The sequence below is a fragment of the Papio anubis genome, chromosome 7 (genome assembly GCF_008728515.1).
Source record: "Papio anubis isolate 15944 chromosome 7, Panubis1.0, whole genome shotgun sequence".
Classification (NCBI taxonomy): Eukaryota; Metazoa; Chordata; class Mammalia; order Primates; family Cercopithecidae; genus Papio; species Papio anubis.
The window spans coordinates 153,130,925-153,154,490 of NC_044982.1; the positions used below are offsets into that span (position 1 = coordinate 153,130,925).

Consider the following 23,566-nt stretch of genomic DNA (forward strand, 5'->3'; position numbering starts at 1 on the left):
AGAGAAAGTTTCCACATAATAAAATAAATCCCTTTAGCCCTTTAGTTTGGGAGATTCTACGTAGTTAGAGGATCACAAGGTGGAGAAGAGAAGTTGTCTCCATCACCAGCTTCTCTGTTGTTATGAAATCTACTTACAGCACTCCATGCTGGAGAGATCACCCACAGCAGCTCCTCTACAACAACTGGGTTAGGGACGCTCATGCTTCATGAAGGACATAGTGAATGTGACCGACTCTTACCCATACAGAGTAAAACTACCGAAAGTGTAGCCCAGATACGTAAGGATGGTACTAATATCTTCAGTGGATTTAGAAAAAAATGCTTGTTTTTGAGAGATGTAATTTCTGCCTAGCTGTTCTGGTCCTAGAGACATGTGCTTTAGAGCTGGGCTCTTTTGGAGGCCACCTCAGCACAATGTCAGGTAGAAATCTCAACCAGCTAGGGAAGGAAACACTTTCTGATGTTTTGACACTTCCAGAAAACAAACACAAATTCTATGCACTTTTGCTTTTTCTAACAGGCTATGAATCTCACTTTTCTGTCAGCACTTCAGCAGCCTTAATGCCCAGGACTGCTCGAGCTTGTTTCTCAGCTTTTCATTCAGGAATTCTACTTGATTTGGTGGTGCCTCATTCTCTTCCAAAGATAGTAATCTGTTTTCTTGAAAGAGATCTGTTGGAGCAGGTATGTGTCTCAGAGACCGTGATTCTTTTTTTTTTTTTTTTTGAAGACAGTCTCATTCTGTTGCCCGGGCTGGAGTGCAATGGCGCTATCTCAGTTTACTGCAACCTCCGTCTCCCAGGTTCATGCGATTCTCCCGCTTCGGCCTCCTGAGTAGCTGGGATTACAGGCTGCCACCACCAAGCCTGATTGATTTTTTTAAATTTTTTTTTTTTTTTTTGAGATGGAGTCTCACTCTGTCGCCCAGACTGGAATGCAGTGGCGTGACCTCGGCTCACTGCAAGCTCCACCTCCTGGGTTCAAGCGATTCTCCTGCCTCAGCCTCCCAAGTAGCTGGGATTACAGGCGCACGCCACCATGCTTGGCTAAGTTTTTTTTGTATTTTTAGTAGAGACAGGGTTTCACCATGTTGGCCAGGCTGGTCTCAATCTCCTGACCTCAAGTGATCCGCCCGCCTCAGCCTCCCAAAGTGTGAGGATTACAGGAGTGAGCCACTGCGACCGGCCGAGACCATCATTCTTAACTATCTTCAAAGACCCTAACTAAGAAAGCCCAGGTGGTCAGTTGGCTCAGGATGAGGTTATAGGCTACTCTGGACAAATGATGACCAAGATCCACAATTTGATGAAAACAAAATGTCAAGCATAGGAATAGCCCTTTATCTGATATTCCAAAGAAACACATTGATTCACATAAGCTTCAGAGTATACACTTGTCTAAGTCAGCCTATTCTCCCTGAGCAAGTGAGAATATTCCTCCTGATTTGGTAAGTCAATGAAACGGAGGCTGATATTCAATTACTAGCTTTTCTTATTGACTGAAGACCCAACCACACCCACTCTGCAATGAGTCTGAGGACAGGAATGTTACCGTCTCACCAAAGACACTGAATCAGTCTGGGTGGTCAACTCTGGGCCAGTCTGTCACTGATACTAGTCCCTCTATTGACAAGGATATGTCCCAAACTTTTCAGAAAAAGCTCCAAATATATTTTACTTCAAAGTATAAGCTAAAACACCCAAAGGCATTGCGCCTCTGGCAAGCCTCTTGAGACATCTCCAGCCTTTCTATATTTTGACAGCTAGTACACTGTACTAAAAGATGTTCAAGTTACATTTCTGTACCTGCTGAGGAAATGGTGATTTTAGTGTCAAGTGCCTGAGCAGAGAAATACTATTGGACCTGTTGGTGGAATTTGGGGTAAAATGTTTCTGAAAAGTTTTTTTTTTTTCCCAGAAGCCTTTACATGCTAACCAAGAATCCCACCTCAGCAAAAGTAGTGTACTTCCATATGCTTACTTGGCTGACTTCAGGGTACAGATGGTGGACCTGACAGGAATGGGCTCTAGAGAGTCTCATCTGGTTTCAGTTTTTACGCTTGATTGTCTTAGCCAGGCCCTTATACTATGCAGACTGCACTAGCTCCATAGGCCAAGGATTCCAATTTCTATTCCTTGGATTAAGAGTGAGAGAGCACAGCTGTGGGAGGATACCTCCATTCCCATCACTGGCTTACATGCCAGGAAAAAAAAAAAGACAAAATACTTGCCTGGGCAGGTTGTAGAGAGGGGCCATCCTGAAGCAGGCCACCACTGCCCGTTTCCGTTGCTTTGATAGCAGTTTGTGCCAGACGGCCTTCTTGGACCTCAAAGGCTGTTCCACCTGAGAAGAGATCACATGGGTTGGTGCACATTAGGCTGATCTTCTGGTGGCAGGAGCTAGTCACCTGTAGCCCAGACTTCTTCATTCTGGAAGAATTTTGGCTTCTCAACTGTAGTTAGCAAAATGCACCCAGGAGCAGATATTTCGGTTGCGAAAGTCTTAGGTGTTCCTCTTTCTCCCAGTTTTAGTCATTTATTGCCTAATAGCAGCTTAACTAACGGTAGAGGACTTAAATAGGGCATTTGAGCTAGTGGCAAGAATGCACAAAACACTGGCAGGGGAAATAATGGAGAGGTCTGCTATCACAGGGCATCGAGACGGCACGTGGGGGTGATCCGGGATGATCCTTGGTCCTTGTTTTCTCAGTCTTATGAGGGCACTTGTACCTGACAGCTGAGTGTGGAGAGGAGCTTTGTACTGTCCAGGGTGTTTCTGCTTCCCCATTCCTCAGGGCAGATGCTCCTTACCTGTTCCAGGTGGAAGACAGCTGCTGAAATTCTCTGCACACGCTCCACTGTCTTTTCTGGATTGAAAGGTTCTTCACTCTTCAGAACATCTTTGTAGAGGTTCAGCTGCCATTTTACAGCTGGGTCATCAGACTGAAAATTGAAGCATACTCCTAAGATGAGGAATTTCCTGTACCTCTGATACTGAAGAAGCCTTTTGGTCCTACCATGGTTCTGTAGGAGTCAAGACTCTCCTTCTATTATGGCTTCACTTTTATTTTCTCAGTTATCTTCTGGAACACTATAGATACTGTATAGGGACTTCTCATTCTAACTCCTACGTCTCTTAATGCTTCTGTCATATTTTCTATCTCGTCATCTCTCTGTGTTGCATTTTGGATGATTTCCTTAAAGCACTCTTCTAATTTATGAATTATTATTTCAGCTATGTGTAGCCTATTTTTAACCATTAGGTTTTTAATTTCAATGATTACTTTGATTACTTTTTACTTTTATAATGACTATAAAGTCTTTTTTCAAACCCATCTCCCCTTCTCCTTTTTAAAAATATAGCATCCAATTATTGCTTTATGGGTTCGATTACTTCCTTTATATCTCTTTAAATGTTTTAATTATATTTACATTGATGTCTCTTTCAATAGCTCCGTATGGTTGAATTCTTCTCTTTGTTTCATATGCTGACTTTCTAATAGATTTCCTGATGTGCTCTTTGTAATTTAAAAAGAATATGAGCTTGTCTTCAGGAGGAATTTTACCTATTGGCATCTCAGCTTATATTTTTGGAGGTGGAGGCTCTCCAAGTGGTTTAACGGGTTTCTCTGTGGAATATCTGTGGGTTTTACTGGTTCAAGGCTAACTTTATGGAAGTTTCTTGTTCTGTATTTATGCATAGTGTGGGTAATTAGGGTAATTAGGTCCCACACTCCTCTTCCTTTACAATTATTAAAAAACCAAGTCCTTAAGATTTTTTTTTTCCGGCCCTTGAGAATTCTTTTTATGGCCTCTTTTTTTTCTAGTATATTTTATCCACCATTCCTATGTGTTTGGGGTAGAAAGGAAAGACTTTCTGTGTTGGCTTAGTTCTCTACCTCAGGGCATAATATATTTGAGGAAAGAGTAATTCAGATTCACAGGCTTTAAAACATCTCAAATAGCCTTTAAAATGAAAGTTATATCTTTTTATTGTACCAACTAGACACAAAATTTATTTTGTTTCAAAATCTCTTTAGAGCAGGAGGTGCTAAAACTTCCCCCAGGTGTCCACTGCACTGTTTAACAAGACTTACGGTCAGTAAATTCTGAGACCTAATCTCCACCCCGCTGCTGTGGCCTGACATTCACATAACGGGAAACTGGAATAGATGCTTCATTGGACGCCTCTTTGCATCCTCTTTGTAATAGCTAAGCGCAAACATTAAGGGCAAAACAACCCCAAAATTAAGGGCGGTTTATGTACCAGTAAATTTTGAAAACAATAATTATAAAAAGAGAGAGCTAGTCCTACCAATTAAACACAAATACCCCAAAACTGTTTTTGGAACATATAAGAAGCATGAGTAAAGGAAGTGAAAAGCCGGAAGCCTCCAGCCGGAAGGAAAGCCCATGTAAGTTCTCGCTGCCGTCCCGAGTCATCACCTTTTCCTGCAAGTGCAAGTTGTTCCGCAGATGTTCTCTGACCTCTTCATCTGTGTCCCTCTGTGGAAAGAGATGTCACATTTTATTCCTGGAGATCACCATGGAACTGTCAAGTAGCATACGGGGATGTGTGGAGAGTCAAGGCACAGTTTTGCTGGGATCTTTATTAGAAGAATGAAAGAAAAACATTACAGAGATTTGTCCCATTGGGCACACACTGACTTCCAAACCAGTATTAAAGATGAGGGCATGTTGCCTCCATACACATTAGTTTCTGCTCATCTGCTCCCCGCCCCCCCAGAGGAGGAGGACTAACCCTTCAGGGGCCGAACGCCTATCAGGACACCACCTGGATCACACATTCAGCCCAGGCAGACAGGCAGCTTACATGGCCGTATCGCGATTTTGCGAGGGAGATCAGCTCCTGGTCGCCTGGAGTACACATATTCAAACCAATGGGCAGCATTTTCTTGAGTGCAGCCACGATGAGGGAGGTCTGGATGGAATACAAGTCTCCCCGCCGCTTTGTCTTCTTCCGCTCCTGGTCTTGTCCTCCAGACTAGGAGATGATGTTGAAATAAACAGAGAGGGGCTCAGTGATTCTCCCAAAGGAACGGCCTCCTGTCAGAGGCAGCCTGCCTCCTTGTGGCCCTGTTGATATAGGCTGGGCCTTACTACACTTCAAAGGACAGTGAAAAGAGTGTGTTGAACAAAGACGAATTAGGTAGCCATAAAAGACCAGCCATAACCCTGAGCCTTCTCCTTCTGCGCATGCACACAGAACCACATAACTACACACACATCACAGATGCCTATGGTCTTTGCTCACTCACTTCTGGACTGAACAAGTAAACTGGTGTTCTACAAAAAGAATGATTTGGTAACTGACAAAAATGGCCCCAGAACAGTTCTGAGAATTCTGATGCTGGGGAATCACTAAAAATGTGAAAGAGCATCCAGCACAGAATAATTGCTCTGTGTTTCCAAAGCTGAAGCTGGTGTTTTGGAGCACCTCACGTAGCCTCCCCACCACGAGCCAATGCAAATTCTTACAGGAAAAGGAAAATCTAAAAGTAGGGCTGCTTTGGAATCCAGCTGAAGGAAAGTTAGGAGAAACACTGCAGACAGGAAAGAAAGGAACTCCTCAATCCATGGAAGCTCGTACCCATCTTTGGCTTATGCCTTCTCATCCTTTTCAGAGAGAGTTCACTCAGTGAAGTTGTGGGTTTAAGGGAGGAATCCAGGCCAGGTGCGGGGGCTCACACCTGTAATTCCAGCACTTTGGGAGGCCGAGGTGGGTGGATCAACTGAGGTCAGGAGTTTGAGACCAGCCTGGGTAACATGGCAAAATGTCATCTCTACTAAACATACAAAAGTTAGTGGGTGTGGTGGTGCATGCCTGTAGTCCCAGCTACTCGGGAGGCTGAGGCAGGAGAATCGCTTGAACCCAGGAGGCGGAGGTTGCGGTGAGATGCGATCACGCCATTGCACTCCAGCCTGGGCAACAGAGCAAGACTCAGTCTCAACAACAACAACAAAAAAACGTTGAAAAAAAAAAAAAAAAAGAGAGGAATCCAATGCACTGGGCTATGCCACAATAGCAGCCCTAGGCAACCCACTGAGAACCCTCAGCATCTCCAGCACAGGGAAATCACATGGTGGGTCCAGGTGGATTCAAGGAGACAAGGCTCTGCGGTGACTCAGTTTTCATGATTCCAGGTTCCAGAGAAGCAGAGCCACTCATGTGGTACGTGCTTGCAGGACTGGGCCTCAGTGGGCACCTGCGGGAAGTGGGGAGGGCTGGGTATCCAGAAGCAAGTCAGGGACTCCAGGAAAGAAGGAAGTGGTGCTCACCAAAGTTTTGTGCTATGAGGTGCCATGGAGTGCTTGCAGCAATGAGGGGGTAGCACTGTGGTTTATCATGGCATACAGATACAGGGCTCTGGGAGCACGCCAGATGCCTCCCCTGGAACTGGCATGCAAGACCTGGTCCTCCCGGGCTTGCGCAGAATTCATTTTATGGGAAAAGGCTTTTGGAAGAGAAGAGTAGGGTCAGAATTAACACTGTGTTGGGACTAATCTCTTTAAATTGCTTTCCAAAGGGCAAAAGAGTTTCAAAATTATTAATGGACACTCTCAAGAAGAGTGTCAATTCTTTCAGCACTTGTGGTGGCTGCACTTTCAGGTGATTGCATCACAGTATCACCAAAACCACAGCAAAATCCCTGGCCAGCAGAACCCCAGTCTGGCCAAACATTGCCAGAAAATTCTGTTGGTTGCAGGGGTACGTTGTGTCCAGTGCTCCAAAACACCAGTCAGCCCCTGGACAGCAGTGGGAGGGGCAGTAAGAAATATAAACAGAGGGAAAGAAATGGGGTTAAGAGAAGGAGGCTCCTGGTGTTCCAGAAAACAGCAGGAAGGGAAAGCTGCCTCACACAGACTGTGCATGTGCCGACTATTGTTGGCTGAGTGCTCGCGGAGCTCCTCACCATTCTGCCACCAGGTTTCAAATTCTAAAGGTTGCGACTCAGGGCAAAACTCATTTATAGTCTACATTACCCTTGAAAATGTTTCAAATCATCCATAAAACATAGAACCTTGTTACGTGTAGATAAACTATGTGATCTCACGTATATATACATGTAAAATATAAATGGTAATACACAGTATGCAATCGAACAAATATGCTCAAAAGTGTGACTATGTGGATTTGATTACACAATCTAAATTATTTCCTGCTCACTCTCTATTTGATTGGGCCGATCTCATGTTCTTCTAACCATAAATGCTGCATATGCAATATGACTCCAATGTGCCTGCTACATAAAACATCTATGATCCTCCCCAAACCCCTGAAATATTAACCAGTTTTGTAAATGAGACTGGGATTGCTCAGGGAAGTTAAGCAAGTTTTCCAAGATCACACAGCAAGCCTCTGAGCTATGCAGATGCAAGTCTATCTCGCCTGGGCTCCATCTTCCTTTCCTAACTAAGAGCTGCATGTGCCCTGGTTCCTGTGCATCTCCACTTCTTCACTGCCTAGTGTAGAGCGGAGGGTTTGGGAGAATGGCAGCTGACACACATTAATTAAGAGGAAGAGAAAATGTTCAGTTATAACCTGAAACTGTAACTGGGAAATTCTCTCAGGGTAGTCTTTGGAAGACTCTCTTTGAATCATGGGAGCCTTATACAGGAGGCAGGACATCTACAGTGTGAAAGGGCTGAGACCACTAATAAAAAATAGGACTCTGACCCTGGGTAGCACCATGAGGAGTCGTGGGTTCTCAAGCCCTGTCAGTCATCCCTATCTCTGTTAGTGTGGTGGCTGCCGAGAGGGCAGCTGGAGAAGGGAGCAGAGATAGCAAGGAGACCTCGGTTAGGGTGAGGCTTGGCTGGCTTCCCAGGCTTCCCCATTCCAAGGGTGGGTAGGCCTACATTCACTCTTTGACAGGCAGTTGTCTTCCCTGGAGCAGGCCTGGGGGACCTCCAGGCGGGAAAATCCATTCTGTACCACCCCCATGGTGATCACAGTGCAGAGGGGGCCAGAGCCTGGCATCTCTAATACTAGGACAGAAAAGACACGTCATGCATTTGACCTGTACCTTTACTTGCATGGCCTGTGTGGAAAGACAAAAGAAAAGAAACAAGGAGAAGAGTCAGTCAGTAAAAGCAGGGCTCTAAGACATAAGGCGCTATATGTTAGTTACAGCTTCTCAGCCCCCATTTCTCAGCCAACACAACAGAAACTCAATGCTTCTGGAAGCCAGTTGAGCATGGCATGAAGAGCGAGTGGGAGGTTAGGATGGAGGTTAATTTGGTCAAAGGACTTACATCCAGACCAAGCAATCTACTTCTCAGGTAAGGTCAACCCAGAAGCAGCCTTCCAGAGTGTGTGGCACTCAGACCCAACCCAGGCTGGTCTTTAGATCTAGAGTGTTCTTGTAGGTGGCCAAATCTGAAGTCTCTGCCCTTCTACCTCCCTCCTTTCAGCTGGGTGGGCTATAGACAATCGGTCACGTAACCAAAGAGCCCAATTTTCTTTCTTCCTTCTACCCACCACATTAGCAAGTCCAGCACATCTGTGGCTACAGAGAGGGGAGAACTGAGCTAAGGGGCAATGCTTTCGCTTATGTTAAAAGAAGGTAGCGTAGGCCAGACACACTAGCTCATGCCTGTAATCCCAGAATTTTGGGAGGCCGAGGTGGGAAGATCACTTGAAGCTAGGAATTTGAGACCAGCCTGGGCAACACAGCCACTGTCTTTACCAAAAAAAAAAAAAAAAAAAAAAAAAAAAAATTCAGCTGGGTGTGGTGGTGTGTGCTATAGTCCCAGCTACTAGGGATGCTGAGGCAGGAGGATCACTTGAGCTCAAGAGTTCGAGGTTGCAGTGAGCTACGATCACACCACTGCACTCCAGACTGGGCAACAGAGGGACACCGTGTCTTTAAAAAAAAAAAAAAGAAAAGAAAAGAAAAAGGAAGATTTATTAACAAAGTACTCCAGGAATAGCCAAAGTAATTCATGATCACCAAAAAACCTAAAAGATGCAGCATTTCCCTTCTTGTGCTACAACCTTTAAACATACCTTTGGTTGGGGCTACAGATTCTAATTTTATTTGTTCTGTCACATATTGCTAAGATTAGTTAACTCACTGCAATTTTCTAATGAAATGCTTTTAAAAAATTGGTGGTAGAAACATTTTATTTTCTTTCACTTTCTTCCTTTTTTTTTTCTTAAGAGACAGGGTTTCACTATGTTGCCCAGGCTCTTACTGAACTCTTGGCCTCAAGTGATCCTCCGTCCTTAGCTTCCTAAAGTACTGGGATTACAGGTATGAGCCACTACACCGGCCCATGTTTTATTTTCTTAATAGGAATTTACAGATTCCTATACCTTCAAAATCGTTTCATCTCCCCACGCTTACATCATAAACTATCACCAGTAGTTAGCTTATAATCAGACAGTTGATTTTGTGTGTAGAACTTAAAAGACAGACACAGGCTTTTGTGGGGTAAGTGACTTTGGGGACACATCACAAGGGGACGGCACAGGGAGAGCTGGTGTCAGGCGGAATTCTGAACAAAGGCAAGCCCGGGCCATGGGAAGCTCTTGTCCCACTGAGAAGGTAACTGAAGCAATGACAAGTCAACCCAACATTAGACAGAGGAAAAGAAGACTTTCTGTCAGTCAGTCCGAGAATGAGAAGCAAGAGATAGAGTGAGAGGAGGGCAGGAGGGAAGGAAGAAATGGTGGAAAGAGGCAAAGGTGGAGAGAAGGGAGGGGAAGGGGGGAGAAAAGGGGAAGGCTGAAACGGCGGGGGGAGGGGAGAGGAAGAGGATGAGTGTGTGTTCCCGTGTGCACGTTTATGAGAGAGAGAGACAGAGTATGCACACATGCCTGTGAGTACACAGAAGTGCAAGAACAAAGGGAATAAAAACAAAAGGGAAGGCCGGGTGCGGTGGCTTACGCCTGTAATCCCAGCACTTTGGGAGGCCGAGGTGGGCAGATCATGAGGTCAGGAGATTGAGACCATCCTGGCTAACACGGTGAAACCCCGTCTCTACTAAAAATACAAAAAATTAGCTGGGCGAGGTGGCGGGCGCCTGTAGTCCCAGCTACTCGGAAGGCTGAGGCCGGAGAATGGCGTGAACCCGGGAGGCGGAGCTTGCAGTGAGCCGAGATGGCGCCACTGCACTCCAGCCTGGGCGACAGAGCGAGACTCCGTCTCAAAAAAAAAAAAAAAAAAGAGAAAAGTGGTAGGGGAGGAAATGAAAGAGGGAGAATGAGCAAGAAAATTCACTCACACATGTAAGTGTGAATGCCCTTGAAAAACTCAAAGATAGCTTCTAAAGTATTTTCTGCCCTTTTTCGATCCACTGAAATCACACTTCACAGAGTGGAGTGGCTCTGAACTATGAGGCACTCTAATATTTCCTGCATCACGACACTTTTTTTTATTTTATTGTTTATAACCTTGGTCAAGGAATTGGCATTTCTTGGGCTGAACACATTCTAACTTACCATTCCCTTCTGAGGAAGCTGCTGTCATTTTTCCAGAAACAAAAGAAGTTTCAAAACCAAACAAAAAACACCTGCTCAGCTTAGTTACATTTAGCTTAACATACATTCACAAACTGGTGTTATATACACAAAATATACAATGAGCTCTCACAAGCAAAATCTGCTTTGACTGCCCCAGAAAAATAACGTTATCTTTGAACTGACCTTCGACTCATCAAGTAGTAACAGCGAGGCTCACTGTATATTTTCTCCACTGCCTTTCCATTCGCAATGGCATATGTGGTGTGTGTGGCACAGGGCATTCACATACACATAGCTCCACAAAGCCTGCCATATGCACTGAGGCTAACTTCATTTTTACAACACCAGAATTCAGTTAAGAGTGGAGATAAAAGCAAATACAGGTCACTGTTCAGATCAGGTAGTAGAGAGAACATCTAATTGCGGGAAGGCAGATGCAATAGGGAGTCAACTGATGAGGAAGAATATTCCTCCCCTAACCCCTCAGTATGTAGTTCGACATCCAAAAAATACCAGAAATGGCTATGAGTTACTGCTTATTGGAGGCATGGTATCTCTCTGTCTGAAATAATGTACTACATTTCTCAAATATTATTCTATCCTAGAGATACTGTTGAAACTGACTTTAAATCAGAACATCTTAGTAGAGCTGGGAGAAGTCAGGTAGTGAGCTCAACCCCATTCTGCAGATTGGAAAACTGGGACCCAGAGGAGTTAAGTGAATGATGCAAGGTGTAGCTCCAGCCAACAGCTGGGCCGGGGGAAGACTTAGCTTCCTTTCACGTTCTGGTGTATTTACCACTACACTGTGTCCAACTCAGGCAACAGGAACAACATGAACACTTGTTACCCTGAGGACCATGGCAAATAGTATTAAACATCTAGGGAGTGTCCTCTCTTCCATTCATTACATTGTAATTTTGACCCTATCCCATCTGGCTCAGAAATAATTGGCATATGATAACAATAGAAATGAAACAAAAGACTTTGCCTCTACAGACTAACCGGACCAGCAAGGAAGAGGCCCACCTTCTGAAAATGACCACCCTTTGTCAAGAAACAAACACCCCCTTTTCCTCATTCGGTGATGTGAATGAACAAAATGTCAGGTTAGTTTGTTAGTAGGTGGGTTTTGAAATGCCATTTTTCTGTTACCTCATCTTTTTCCAAATGTAAACCCAAGGACCTTCAGCATTCATTCATTACCAGAGGTTTGAGATGTCTTTGCCATTTCTGCTCATCCAGGATCCAAGTCCTGGTATCAGAGTCATTTCCATTCCTTTAGGATCGTTCCCTGACAATCTGGTTCAGTCCTGAGCCATTGAATCTACCCCAATTTGAAGATCGGGCCAGGAGCTGTGGCTCATGCCTGTAATCCCAGCACTCTGAGAGGACAAGGCAGGTGGATCACTTGAGGTCAGGAGTTCGACACCAGCCTGGCCAACATGGCGAAACTCCACATCTCTACTAAAAATACAAAAATTAGTCGGGTGTGGTGACATGTGCCTGTAGCTCCAACTATTTGGGAGGCTGAGGCAGGAGAATTGCTTGAACCTGGGAGGCGGAGGTCATAGAGAGCTGAGATCATGCCACTGCACTCCAGTTGGGCAACAGAGTGAGACTCCATCTCAAAAAATTAAAAAAAAGAAAAAAAGATAGTATGGAATCTGTCTGGGATTTATTGACTTTCTGTAGGTAGGTGAGTCAAAGAAGAGGCTGTGATACCTGTAAGAAGACCTGCAGAGGCAACTTAAGATAAGCTAGCTCTCCCAGAAAGGTGGATGTGAAAAAACCCAACCTCATCTACATCATATGACAGTAGATGTGTTTACCAAAAGACAAATGCAAAATGAATTTTGGAAAATCAAATAAAACTAAAGTACAAAGGATCCCTATGCAGCAAAGATTCCTCATGAAGATGATTGCTCTATTTTGTGTGTACGTAATTTTGTCTGTCAAACTTTATCAAGTAATGCATACTAAAAGTGTATAGAGTATATTATAAACTCTAACAGTCAACTTCTGCATGTTGGAAGAAATGTGCCAACATAAATAAAGGCAACAGAAAGCTCAGAATGATTGCAACTGACCAGAGTTAGCTATGCTTGCTGGAGCTCCAGGTGCTAAAGTTTTCGTTTTCGGTGTCATACCAGCCCCTTGTCTGCAGCTTATATATGAGACCTCCATCCCAAATGGTTATTTGGAAAGATGCCCAAGGGCTTTGTTACAAACCCATGATTCTCATCTTTCCAGAGCTGACTTTTACTTCTGAGGGTCCCCATGCACACTCCACCTTGATGTTCCTCAAGGGCAGCACTGTACCAGCAATGAGAGAGATGCACATCTCAGGTATTACATGTCACTCATACTTGACATATAAAATCAACCCTCATTGAGGCACATTTCTCGGGGATATGGAGTCAAGGGTAAGAAACATCACATTTAAGTAGGCTTTGATTTTGAATGTACACTTGGAGTATGTCTGAGAAGTCTCTTAAATCAAAATAAAGAAGCCTCCGTGTGCAGAGCTGACGTAAGAGGAGCTGGGAGGCTAAGTTGTGCCGCTTGTATTCCTGCTATGCTCTCTCTCTAGGTTACTCCTTCTTCAGACAGAGGTCTGATATGCCCTTTCTCAAACATTTCCTTAAGGAAATGGACAAATGTTTGGCTTTCTGAGTACAACTGTCATGAAAAAGAAACAGAAGGCATTAAGAGATCAACACAGCTGAAATACAACAGGTATTGAATATTACAGATAGGAGGAAAACAAGCATGATGTAAGAGTACGTGCTGTCAAAATCTACAAAGCAAGGTAATTTTTTCCTAGCTATCAAAAGGTGGCTCTAGGCATGTGTATTTCTGTATCCTCACTACACAGGAAGTAGTTCTATTTTAAAACCACTAACAGCAGCTTTTGTTTTGGAGACCTCTCAAATGCCTTAGGCAAGTCGTGAAACTTAAGCTTTTTGACATACAAGCAGCTATTTATTCATAAAATGTGATGACCACGCTTATTTGAGAGCAGTTTCTTCTGGCTCGTTCTCAAAGAAACAGCAGCAGAGACTGTTGGTTATATAGTTTGACCTAAATGCAGTACAGTGTTAATCCCCAGAAAATATGAAATAGATCCAAGTCATGGCTGAGGTTAAGGTTGAAGAGTTTTTGGAATTGATTTCTAAGGACTTACTTTTGACATCTTGCTTTTGCTGTCTCCAGTTAAAAATGCCAAATTATTAATTTCATTCTGAATCACAAAATTTTGCTCTTCCCTCTTGAAGTTCTAAGTGGGAAAGAATTGAAAAAGCAAACATTACAAGAAAGTTCTGTAACCCAAAAATAAGATTCTAAGCTCCCCATGTAATTGAATAGACCCCTCCTCTCAGCCAAGGTGATTCCAAAGACACCTGAAAAACTAATTCATCCATGATGGGAAGAGGGGGTCAGGCACGTCTCACTATACCCTCTCCCTTTTAGAGTTTAGGCATATGACCAGCATTAACATTAAAATAGAGATCTTAAGACTGACAGAATACTCTTGGTAGCAATAAGACACCAAATTCCAACCTGACTCTAGTATAGCATCACAAGACAGAGAGTAGGCCCTGAAGGAAATAAAAATATTTTACCCCAAAATATATTTATTTGACATATTTTGAAAACGCTCTGCATAGCTGTCTCTCCTGTGGGGAAAATTCACATTCTATAAAGAATACCCTTCCCTTTCCAGGTCTTTTCCTCATCTTGAAGAGATTAAATGAGAGTCTAGCACCTTGGAAATGTCTGAATATGAAACATTTGTCAGCTGTTGTCTCTATGGATGGCCACGCAGGAGACTTCATCTACATAATAAGAATGTTGGTCTCCACAATCTTTTGTCTTAACTCAGATACTGTTTCTATTGATTCCAGGTTTTTAGATAATAACTCTTTCTGATTGACAACTGTCAATCAGAAAATCTTTGAATCCACCTATGACCCGGACGCCCACTACCTACTCCTGTTAAAATGTCTTGCCTTTCCGGGCTGAACCAAGGTATACTTTACATTTATTGATTTACACCTCTGTCAGTAACTTCTGTCCCGCTGAAGTGTATAAAGTCAAGCTGTAACCCAACCACCTTGGGCGCATGTTCTCAGGACCTCCTGAGGCAGTGTCATGGGTCATGGTCCTCACACATGGCTCAGAATACATCTCTTCGAATGTTTTACAGCGTTTGACTTTTTATCATCAACAGTTTTCCAAGGTCTGCAGCTTTCACAGCCATTCTAAACCCAGGGCCCAAATGTGTTCTTACGTGAGATTTACACCACAGGATGAAGACTTCTGCCACCATGCGGAAGAGCTGGTCAGAATCAGCATCAGGGCTTTTCAGCCAGTTAGATCTGGGTCCAAAAGTAAAGGAATAGGCATTTGAAAATCAGTAGGGATTAAAGTATTCACACCCTAAAAATTATACCAACACTGGCGACAAGCATTTATCCAGATCATACCGCCTTCTCATATGAAAACAATAATCAGGGAGACTAAATAGCAATATATTCCTTAAACATTTAGATATAGGCACATAATGACAGTAGATTACTTGAAGGATCTACGATAATTATTTCCATCTGCCAAAGGATTCAAGAATTACCTTAGCAAACTGATGTCAGATATCAACATTTCAAAATGGTCAAAAGTAGGTTATGTTTTTTCTTTAAACTGATTAGTAGATTAAGGTAAAGCTCTAAGTTTTGGGAGATACTTCCCTTAATATATAAGGCTAGCAAAGGTAGGCAAGTCTTGGTCGCTATGACATCTAACCTTGTCCTTGACATTTGTCATCGTCAAACCTCTGAAATTCTGAGCACTCTCAACAGTTCACGTCCCACCCCTTTTCCTTTAAAGCCCGTTTTATCAATGAAATTTTGTAAGATAGTATGTTTTTCACTGTGATTTGAAGTGTATAAGCAGAGATCAATTATCCTTATCTATGCCCTCTAAAATAGTTTGAAGATTCCCTATAAATAAGCATTATTCATAAAAAAAAAATAGACTAGTTAAGATATTTTGCAGTAGCACCAAGAAGGCTGAACTGCAGTTTCAGGAATTCAGTCGTTTCTATAAGCTGTCTTGCAGTGAAGTAGCTTACATATTCAAATTAAATTATACTTCCAAGGGCTGGGTAAGTTGCCATTTTCAAATGTCTACAGAGACATGAAAGTAACTGAAACAAACACACAAAAAAAACCCCACTGTTTCTCTGCTCAGCACTTCTGACATCAAACGTGGGGTTTTTCTCACATAAAACAATTCTTCAACTCTTCAGACACTGACTGAATGACCTACACTTCAAATATGACACTAACTACCTGGAGTTAGTGCAGACCCCACAGGCTAAGGGCTCAGACCCACAAGCCTGCCCCTCACTTCAGATGCCGGTCTCAAGTCCCAGGTTGTGACCTGTACTTCTGACCAATTGGCTACAACCAACCCCTTCACTGGGTTCAATAATTTGCTAGAGCAGCTCACAGAACTCAGGAAAATACTGGATTTCCTATTACCAGTTTATTATAAAGGACACAACCAAGGAATAGCCGAATGAAAAAAATGTATAGGGCAAGGTATGGGGGAAGAGGCAGGGAGCTTTCATGCCTTCTCCAGACACACCACCTTCCCATTACCTTCGTGTGTTCAGCAACATGGACGTCTCCAAACCCCATAGCTTAGGGTTTTGTTCTGTGGTGGCTCCATTATCTAGGCATGATTGGTGAAACCACTGGCCACTGGTTATTAAACTCAATATGCAGCCCCTCTCCTCTCCCCAGAGGTTAGGGGAGGGTAAATGGTGGTGGGGCTCAAAGTCCCAACCCTCTAACTGCAGAGTTGGCACATCTGGCAGCCAGTCTCCATTCTCCAAAAGTCACCTCATTAGAATAAACTCAGGTATGGTCGAAAGGGGCTTATTATGAATAACAGAAGATGCTCCTTTCACCCCTTTCCCTCAGGAAATTCCATGAGTTTTAGGAGCTCTGTGCCAGAAAGCAGGGATGAAGAGCAAATACATATTTATTATATCGCAATATCAGAGTGACACAAGTTAAACTATTGTCTTTCTTAAGGTAAAAAAAATTTGCGTCTCAAAATGGTCTGAAAAACCTGATGCCTCTTGCCCCATGTAGAGTAACAGCTACCAAAAGCCAGTTCCCTAAGCTCTAGGACATCAGACTGAATTGTGGGTAGCCTGTACCTCCTACCCATTAGTGAGGAGCACCAGGCTAAGAAATATAAAGACTCATGAGGCCAAGATCACTTTGGGATCCTTCTCTTATCTCCTGAATTCCTTACTGCCCTTGGTTCCAGTCTCAGGGACATTCTTATCTAATCTCTCTTGTTTTTAGATTCAAGCAGCCTCTCCTTTATATAGCTGGCATTGCTGGTTGTCTGCCCAATACTCATTCTCCTCTTCTTCCATAGTAACAAACCCCATTTTGTTCAGGGTGGCACTGTGCCCTGCTAAAGATCACATTACCCAGCTTCCCTTGAGCTACAGCTGTGTAACTAAGTTCTGATCAATACGATGAATGCAGAAATTGTTGGATGGGCCTCCTGGAAATAAATCTCTAGGAAGGGATCAGATAGCTGAAGGTGCCTTTTGCCTTTCTCCTGTTGATTTCCTACTTCCTGTCTGGAATGAAAATATGATGGATGGAACTCTAATTGGCTTATTATATCATAAAGTAACTTCAAAGATGGAAGGCAATGTTGAGGATATAAAGACAAAGGAATGAGGCTGGGCATGGTGGCTCACACCTGTAATCCCAGCACTTTGAGAGGCCGAGGCGGGTGGATTACTTGAGGTCAGGAGTTCCAGACCAGCCCGGCCAATGTGGTGAAACCCTGTCTCTACTAAAAAAAAAAAAAATACAAAAATTAGCTGGGCAAGGTGGTGGGCACCTGTAATCCCAGCTACTCAGGAGGCTGAGGCAGGAGAGTCGCTTGAGCCCGGGAGGCAGAGGTTGCAGCGAGCACCGAGATTGTGCCATTGCACTCCAGCCTGGGCCACAGAGCCAGACTCGGTCTCGAAAAATAAATAAATAAATAAATAAAGAAAGAAAGAAAGAAAGAAAGACAAAGGAATGAGGCTTTCTAACGGGGAACAATATTGGCCCTAGCTGAGCTATCTTTGGACTTCTTTTCTGTGTGAGATTAAATTTCTCATTTGTTTAAGCCACTATAGCCAATTCTCCATTATAAGCAGCCAAATGCAATTCAAACTTGAGGCTTGAAGTTGGCAATGCTTTCTGATTTCTTTCCTATTGATTTTTCAGGGTCAAATGTCAAATTTTATCAGAACTACCAGCTGTTCACTCCTTAGTGTTTTGGTTTAAATGAGCTTCATAGGTTTTCGAGACGCCTTCAGTGGGAAAAGGTGAGGGTCATATCCTATCTAGCCAAGGAAAAGCACAGCCACAGGGGCTGTGAGGAGCAAGAGCATCAGGAACAAACTCTTGAGTAACTGTGGTTTCCTGGTGGGAGAAGGAAGAGGATTTTCATCTTCTTGCCTTCGTGTGAGAATGCAGTTTCAGCTGAACATATTTTTCTTTGGCCACCCCTCTTCTAAGAGGCAGATATTTGCTCTTTATCTCGACTGAGATTCTTTCTTCAAGTTCAGAGTGATAAGTGCAATGAAAAACATCTCATTAAAGGTTTCCCCTAGGCACACAAGTCAAGGAAGGTATTTGTGGGAGCACGGAAGATCCTGACCCAGCTTTTCATATTCACTCATACCCTCTCTGCCCCCAATTAATGCAACAAGGTGCTTCTCCTGCTTGATCCCAGTCTCCTATGGGATCCACCATCTCTGTCAATATTTAGTCGCTTTTCTTGTAGATGCCTAGCTGATCTGTGGATCTCTTTTAACATCCGCACTGCTTGCCAAAAGGCAATTGGAAAACTCAAGGCTGAAGGCTGGGTTTAGAGGTAACCGTCAGAGAGTCTGCCATATCCCTCGAATAAGGTACATTGTCCTCATTAAGTAATTTCTCATCCCTCAGCTCCATCCAACCCTTCTGAATCTCCAGTGTCTATTATTCTACACTCTATGTCCATGTGGACACATTATTCAGCTCCCACTAAGTGAGAACATGTGGTATTTGATTTTGTTTCTGAGTTGTCTCATTTAAGATAATGGCCTCCAATCCATCCACATTACTACAAAAGACACGCTTTCATTCTTTTTAATCACTAAACAGTATTCCACTGTGTGCGTGTATGCATATCCCACTTTTTTTTAAATGCAGGCATCCATTGATGGATGCTTGGGTTGATATCATATCTCTGCTGTTGTGAATAGTGCTGCAATAAACATATGAGTGCAAATATCTACTCGATATAATGATTTCTTTTCCTTTGGGTAGATACCTAGCAGCGAGACTGCTGGATTGAACAGTAGTTCTATTTTTAGTTCTTTGAGAAATTTCCATACTATTTTCCAGAGAGGTTTTCGTATTGGGTGATGGTTACACTAAAAGTCCAGACTTTGCCACTAAGCAATGTATCTATGTAACAAAAGTATACTTGTACCCCTTAACTTTATAACAACCACCAAAGCAGCAGCAGCAACCCAAGTGGATGAAATAACTGAGCACAGTCGCAGAAAAAAATAAGAAACATAGGAACAGAATCCTGGATGGTGGCAGGAGTATGGAGACTTAGATTTTCATTTTCAAAAAGACAAATGGGGCCAGGCGCAGTGGCTCATGCCTATAATCCCAGCACTTTGGGAGGCCGAGGCGGGTGGATCACCTGAGGTCAGGACTTCAAGACCAGCCTGACCAACATGGCAAAACCCCGTCTCTACTAAAAATACAAAATTAGCCAGGCGTAGTGACGCATGCCTGTAATCCCAGCTACTCGGGAGGCTGAGGCAGGAGAATCACTTGAACCCGGGAGGTGGAGGTTGCAGTGAGCCGAGATCGCGCCTGGGCGACAGAGCGAGACTTTGTCCCCGCCCCCAAAAAACCAAACAAACAAAAACAAAACAAAACAAAAACAACGGACAAATGATCAGGGTTTGAAAGAAAATAAAGCCACGCTCCTGTGTTCACAGTCAGCATGGCTACTTTGGAGGTAAGAGCTTTTTTCAGCTTTGTTCCAAAGCCTCCCCCAGAGGACCAAGCCTGAGATAGCTGCTGCATGGGATTTACTCTAACTCCCTTCAACAGTTTGAGAGAGAGGTTTTCACCAAAAATCTCACTATTTAAAGTTCAATGCTAAGTTCCAAATATTTCTGACTCCCAGGAAGGGGCCTAGGAAAATGATTGCCTTTTAGAGAGAGAGACTTGTTTAGGCCAGGTGCGGTGGCTCACTCCTGTAATCCCAGCACTTTGGGAGGCAGAGGCAGGCGGATCACCTGAGGTCAGGAGTTCAAGACCAGCCTGACCAACATGGTGAAACCCTGTCTCTACTAAAAATACAAAAAAAATTAGCCAGGCATGGTGGTGTGTACCTATAGTCCCAGCTACTCAGAAGCCTGAAGCAGGAGAATCTCTTGAACCTGGGAGGCAGAGGTTACAGTGAGCCAAGATCATGCCACTGCACTCCAGCCTGGGCAATAGAGTGAGACTCTGTCAAAAAAAAAAAAAAAAAAAAAAAGAGAGAGATTTGTTTAATACATCTTGACTTTTATCTCCTGGCATGAGGAAGCAAAGCACTTATGTGTCCCCCACTGAGTACACCACAACTGGTTCTTGCTTATTCTGGGTCAGCTTTAGGTTGGACACTGATCAACAGAAGCCGCTCTTCAGAAGAGTATTCCAGACACCAAATAAACTTCACACACTGCTGTGGCAGGGCAGAAAGGAGCACAAAGGTTTAATATGACAAGAAAAAGCAGGGAAGAGGAAAGCCCAAGATGGCTCTGTTACATATTTAAAGAGCTGCCACAAGAGGGATTAGAGGAATTTTGTGTGGTTCTGGAGAGTAAAATTAGAGCTGATAGGTAAGAGTTATCCTCTGAGCTCAAATGGTTTGAACCGTCTGAAACCAGAATGGGACTGCATGCATGGCAATGCTGTCCTTCTCGTCTTTTGCCCTCCACTTTTCCCAATAACCAGAGGCAGAAAGTCACGATAGGGAAAAGGAAGGGGTATTTCTCCATCCACTGGGAGGTAAGATGAGGTGACCTCTAACAACCCTGCCAAGGCCACAATTCCGTAATTCAAAGCCAGCTAATGTTTTGGATGAAGAGAGGACCTGAAGAAAGTAAAGGCACTCATGTTGGAAGGCTGTATTTCTCAGCATGGCTCATATGACCGTGATGCTCTGGGAAGAACAGATTGAAAAGTGGGGATGAATGAATTAATGATGATCTCAAAGACTCTCTGACATTGCCATTTTTAGCAACTGTCAAACACTGCATAAGTATAACATACTCTGTCTTGAGTCTTGATCATCAGTAGTGACAAATGCAATTAAAGAGCTATTCCAGGAGCAACTTTACTCTACTTTTATTTTTCACTTCAAATTCTGGCAATTTCCTTCTCTACACTGCTAACATTATTATGATGGGGAAATGACTAACATGACCCTCAAAAAAGCAGGGTTTTTTTTTTGTGTGAAAATGACTACAATTTCCCATAGATAGGTAAGGAAAGAAAAGATTTTATATATAGAGAGAGAGAGAGAGAAAGAGAGAGAGACAGAGAGAGAGAGTGTGTGTGTGTGTGTAAGGTGTTGTAAAGTGTTTCTATTGGAAGGCTAAATATAAGTAATCTTAATTAGGTTATTTTAAATAGTAAGTACAATTTGCCTCATAAAATAAATGAAAATAAATGCTAAAATGAGTATATCCAGGCCCATTTCTTGCCTGTAGCAGAATGGGTTACCACTCAAAAGTTACCAATGTTCCCCCAAATATTTCTGCATCCCTTCAATATCTATAATGGGTACCTTAAAATTAAACATTTTCAAATTTGTATTTTAGGGTTTTACATTTCAGAAGGGTATGGTATAATAAAAATATGTATTAGTCTTTGCCTCTGTTTCCTGGCACAGAGCTACTAGAACTTGTGGAATTTCCTGAGTAATAGGAGTTTCTTTTGTTATATATAACGAGCACCTTTGACCATGCCTGGGTTTATGCTCATGAAGTGACCCTCGAGTGGGGAAGGGCTAGGTAGCTTCAGGATGGCACTGGTTGCTAGAAACACCAAGCACGTGGTTAGAGGGTTGGAACTTTCAGCCTCACTCCCTACCTCTGGGGAGAGAGGAGGTGCTGAAGATTGAGTTCAATCTCAATCACCAATGGCCAATGATTTATCAATGAAACTTACATAAAAGCTCGTACGATGAGATGCAGGGAGCCTACAGGTTGGTAAACACATCGATGGGCTGGGAGGGTGGTGTGTGCCAGGGTGGACACAGAGGTTCTGCCCTCCCCTACGCCCATACATTTCCCTATGCGTCTCTTCCATTTGAACGTTCCTGAGTTGATTCTTTTCTAACAAGCCTGTAATTGTTAATGTGCTTTCCTGAGTTCTATAAGCTATTCCAGTGAATTATCAGATTTCAGTGAATTATCAAACCAGGTCATGAGAACCATGGGATTTGCAGTTCGTTGGGCAGAAGTGTAAGTAGCCTGGGCAACTCATTTGTGGCTGGTGTCTGAAATGGAACAGTCTTGCAGAACTGAGCCCTTAACCTGTGGGATCTGCACTAACTCTGCATAGTTACTGTCAGAATTAAATTGGATTGTTGGATACCCAATTGGTGCTGGAGAACTGGAGAATGGACTTGGACAACTGACACATATTTGGCTGCAGGGCAAAAAGCAACAAAACCCACAAATAGGGTAAGGATCATACCATAAGATACAATGAAAATGTCTGTGTTCACCCTATCAATAGCTTTATGATTTTGCAGACTTATATTCCCACAAGCCTTCACATTTCTCATATAATTGTTGTTTGTTTATTTTGACTCAGCTAAATTCTGTGCACCAAATGAACATTGGGGAGTGACTTACATTACAAATTTCTCTTATGACATGAATTAATTTTCCTAATGATGATATTAGACACTTTCAACCTTTGAAGTTCTGTAAAATAGGAGTGAAGATGGTGAGCTGGGATACGCAGCCTGTCCAGCACAGCATATGGCCACCACCCCAGGGGACTGACTAATGGGAGAGAAGGGAAGGTGCACAGAGTCAGTGTGAAGGGCTGAAGGCAAGGGATAGGGAGAGAATGAGGATTCTGGGTGACCCTCCTGAAGGACTCAGGTTGGGAGAAGAGGCTTTGAGAATAGGGAGCAGCAGGTTTGGATAAGTTCATTATATTGTGCTGTTTTCCACCTCTCCTCTCTAAATGGTGCTCAAATGTCAGAACAGAGACACGCACCATGAAGCGTCTCCATAAGTCTCCAGTTTTGAATTTCATCTCATACCAAGGTGGCCACTAATTCGAGCCATTCTCCTTCCTTTATCCATGCTTTTAGCACATTATCTCACTAATATTCATCTCAGCATGTCACCGGTCTTCATTCTCAGTGACTTCAATATATGTGTTTATGATTTTCCAGTTCCATGGCCTTTTCGTCTGTTGATTTCTTCTCTAAGGGTCTTGCCCTCCACCTACCTCAGTATGCAATCCCATGGTCATTACTAATAACTGTAACCTCCCCTAACCCCATAATCTTAAATCCATGCATTTCACTTCTCTGACCACCACCTTCCTCCTATCTAGTACCTACTCCCCAAAAATGCTTTGATCCTTTGTCTGTTCATGCACATTAGGCTTTCTACGTTCTGTCCTCCTCATCATCCGGCTTAAATTCCATGGTAAATCTTTATAATTACCCCCTTACATACACCCTTAACTCCCTAACCTGTTTTTGTCATACTCACTTTGCAAAACCTCACCTCTCATTAAATGCAACTTACTTCCTATTCTTGGTTGATATCTGACAGCTGAATTTGGCTGGAGAAAAAGACAACCTGCTAATGGGTCTTACTGTAAATTCATGACCAGAGATCTCTTAATGCTGCCTGGTAATCACCTTGCATTTCCCTGGTCCATCGACTCTTCCACTCTCCC

The 23,566-nt window shown here is 43.2% G+C and overlaps 1 protein-coding gene across 15 annotated transcripts in view; it reads right to left on the bottom strand.

Moving 5' to 3' along the window:
- The window catches only part of RYR3 (ryanodine receptor 3), a 569,735-nt gene that overhangs the window by 51,954 nt on the left and 494,215 nt on the right, over positions 1 to 23,566 (bottom strand). For 11 of the 15 annotated variants that reach the window (XR_002523591.2, XM_021941701.2, XM_021941700.2 and 8 more), the window contains 7 exons: positions 14,785 to 14,872; positions 13,678 to 13,770; positions 8,050 to 8,064; positions 4,836 to 5,006; positions 4,448 to 4,507; positions 2,813 to 2,944; positions 2,233 to 2,345 (listed from right to left, as the gene is read on the bottom strand). Coding sequence is in view for 14 of the 15 variants with exons in the window: in XM_021941701.2 (XP_021797393.2) it covers positions 2,233 to 2,345; positions 2,813 to 2,944; positions 4,448 to 4,507; positions 4,836 to 5,006; positions 8,050 to 8,064; positions 13,678 to 13,770; positions 14,785 to 14,872 (672 nt within the window). In the remaining variant the exon portion in view is untranslated. The remainder of the gene's footprint in view (positions 1 to 2,232; positions 2,346 to 2,812; positions 2,945 to 4,447; positions 4,508 to 4,835; positions 5,007 to 8,049; positions 8,065 to 13,677; positions 13,771 to 14,784; positions 14,873 to 23,566) is intronic. The other 4 variants (XM_021941703.2, XM_021941705.2, XM_021941702.2 and 1 more) reach the window with 1 other exon arrangement.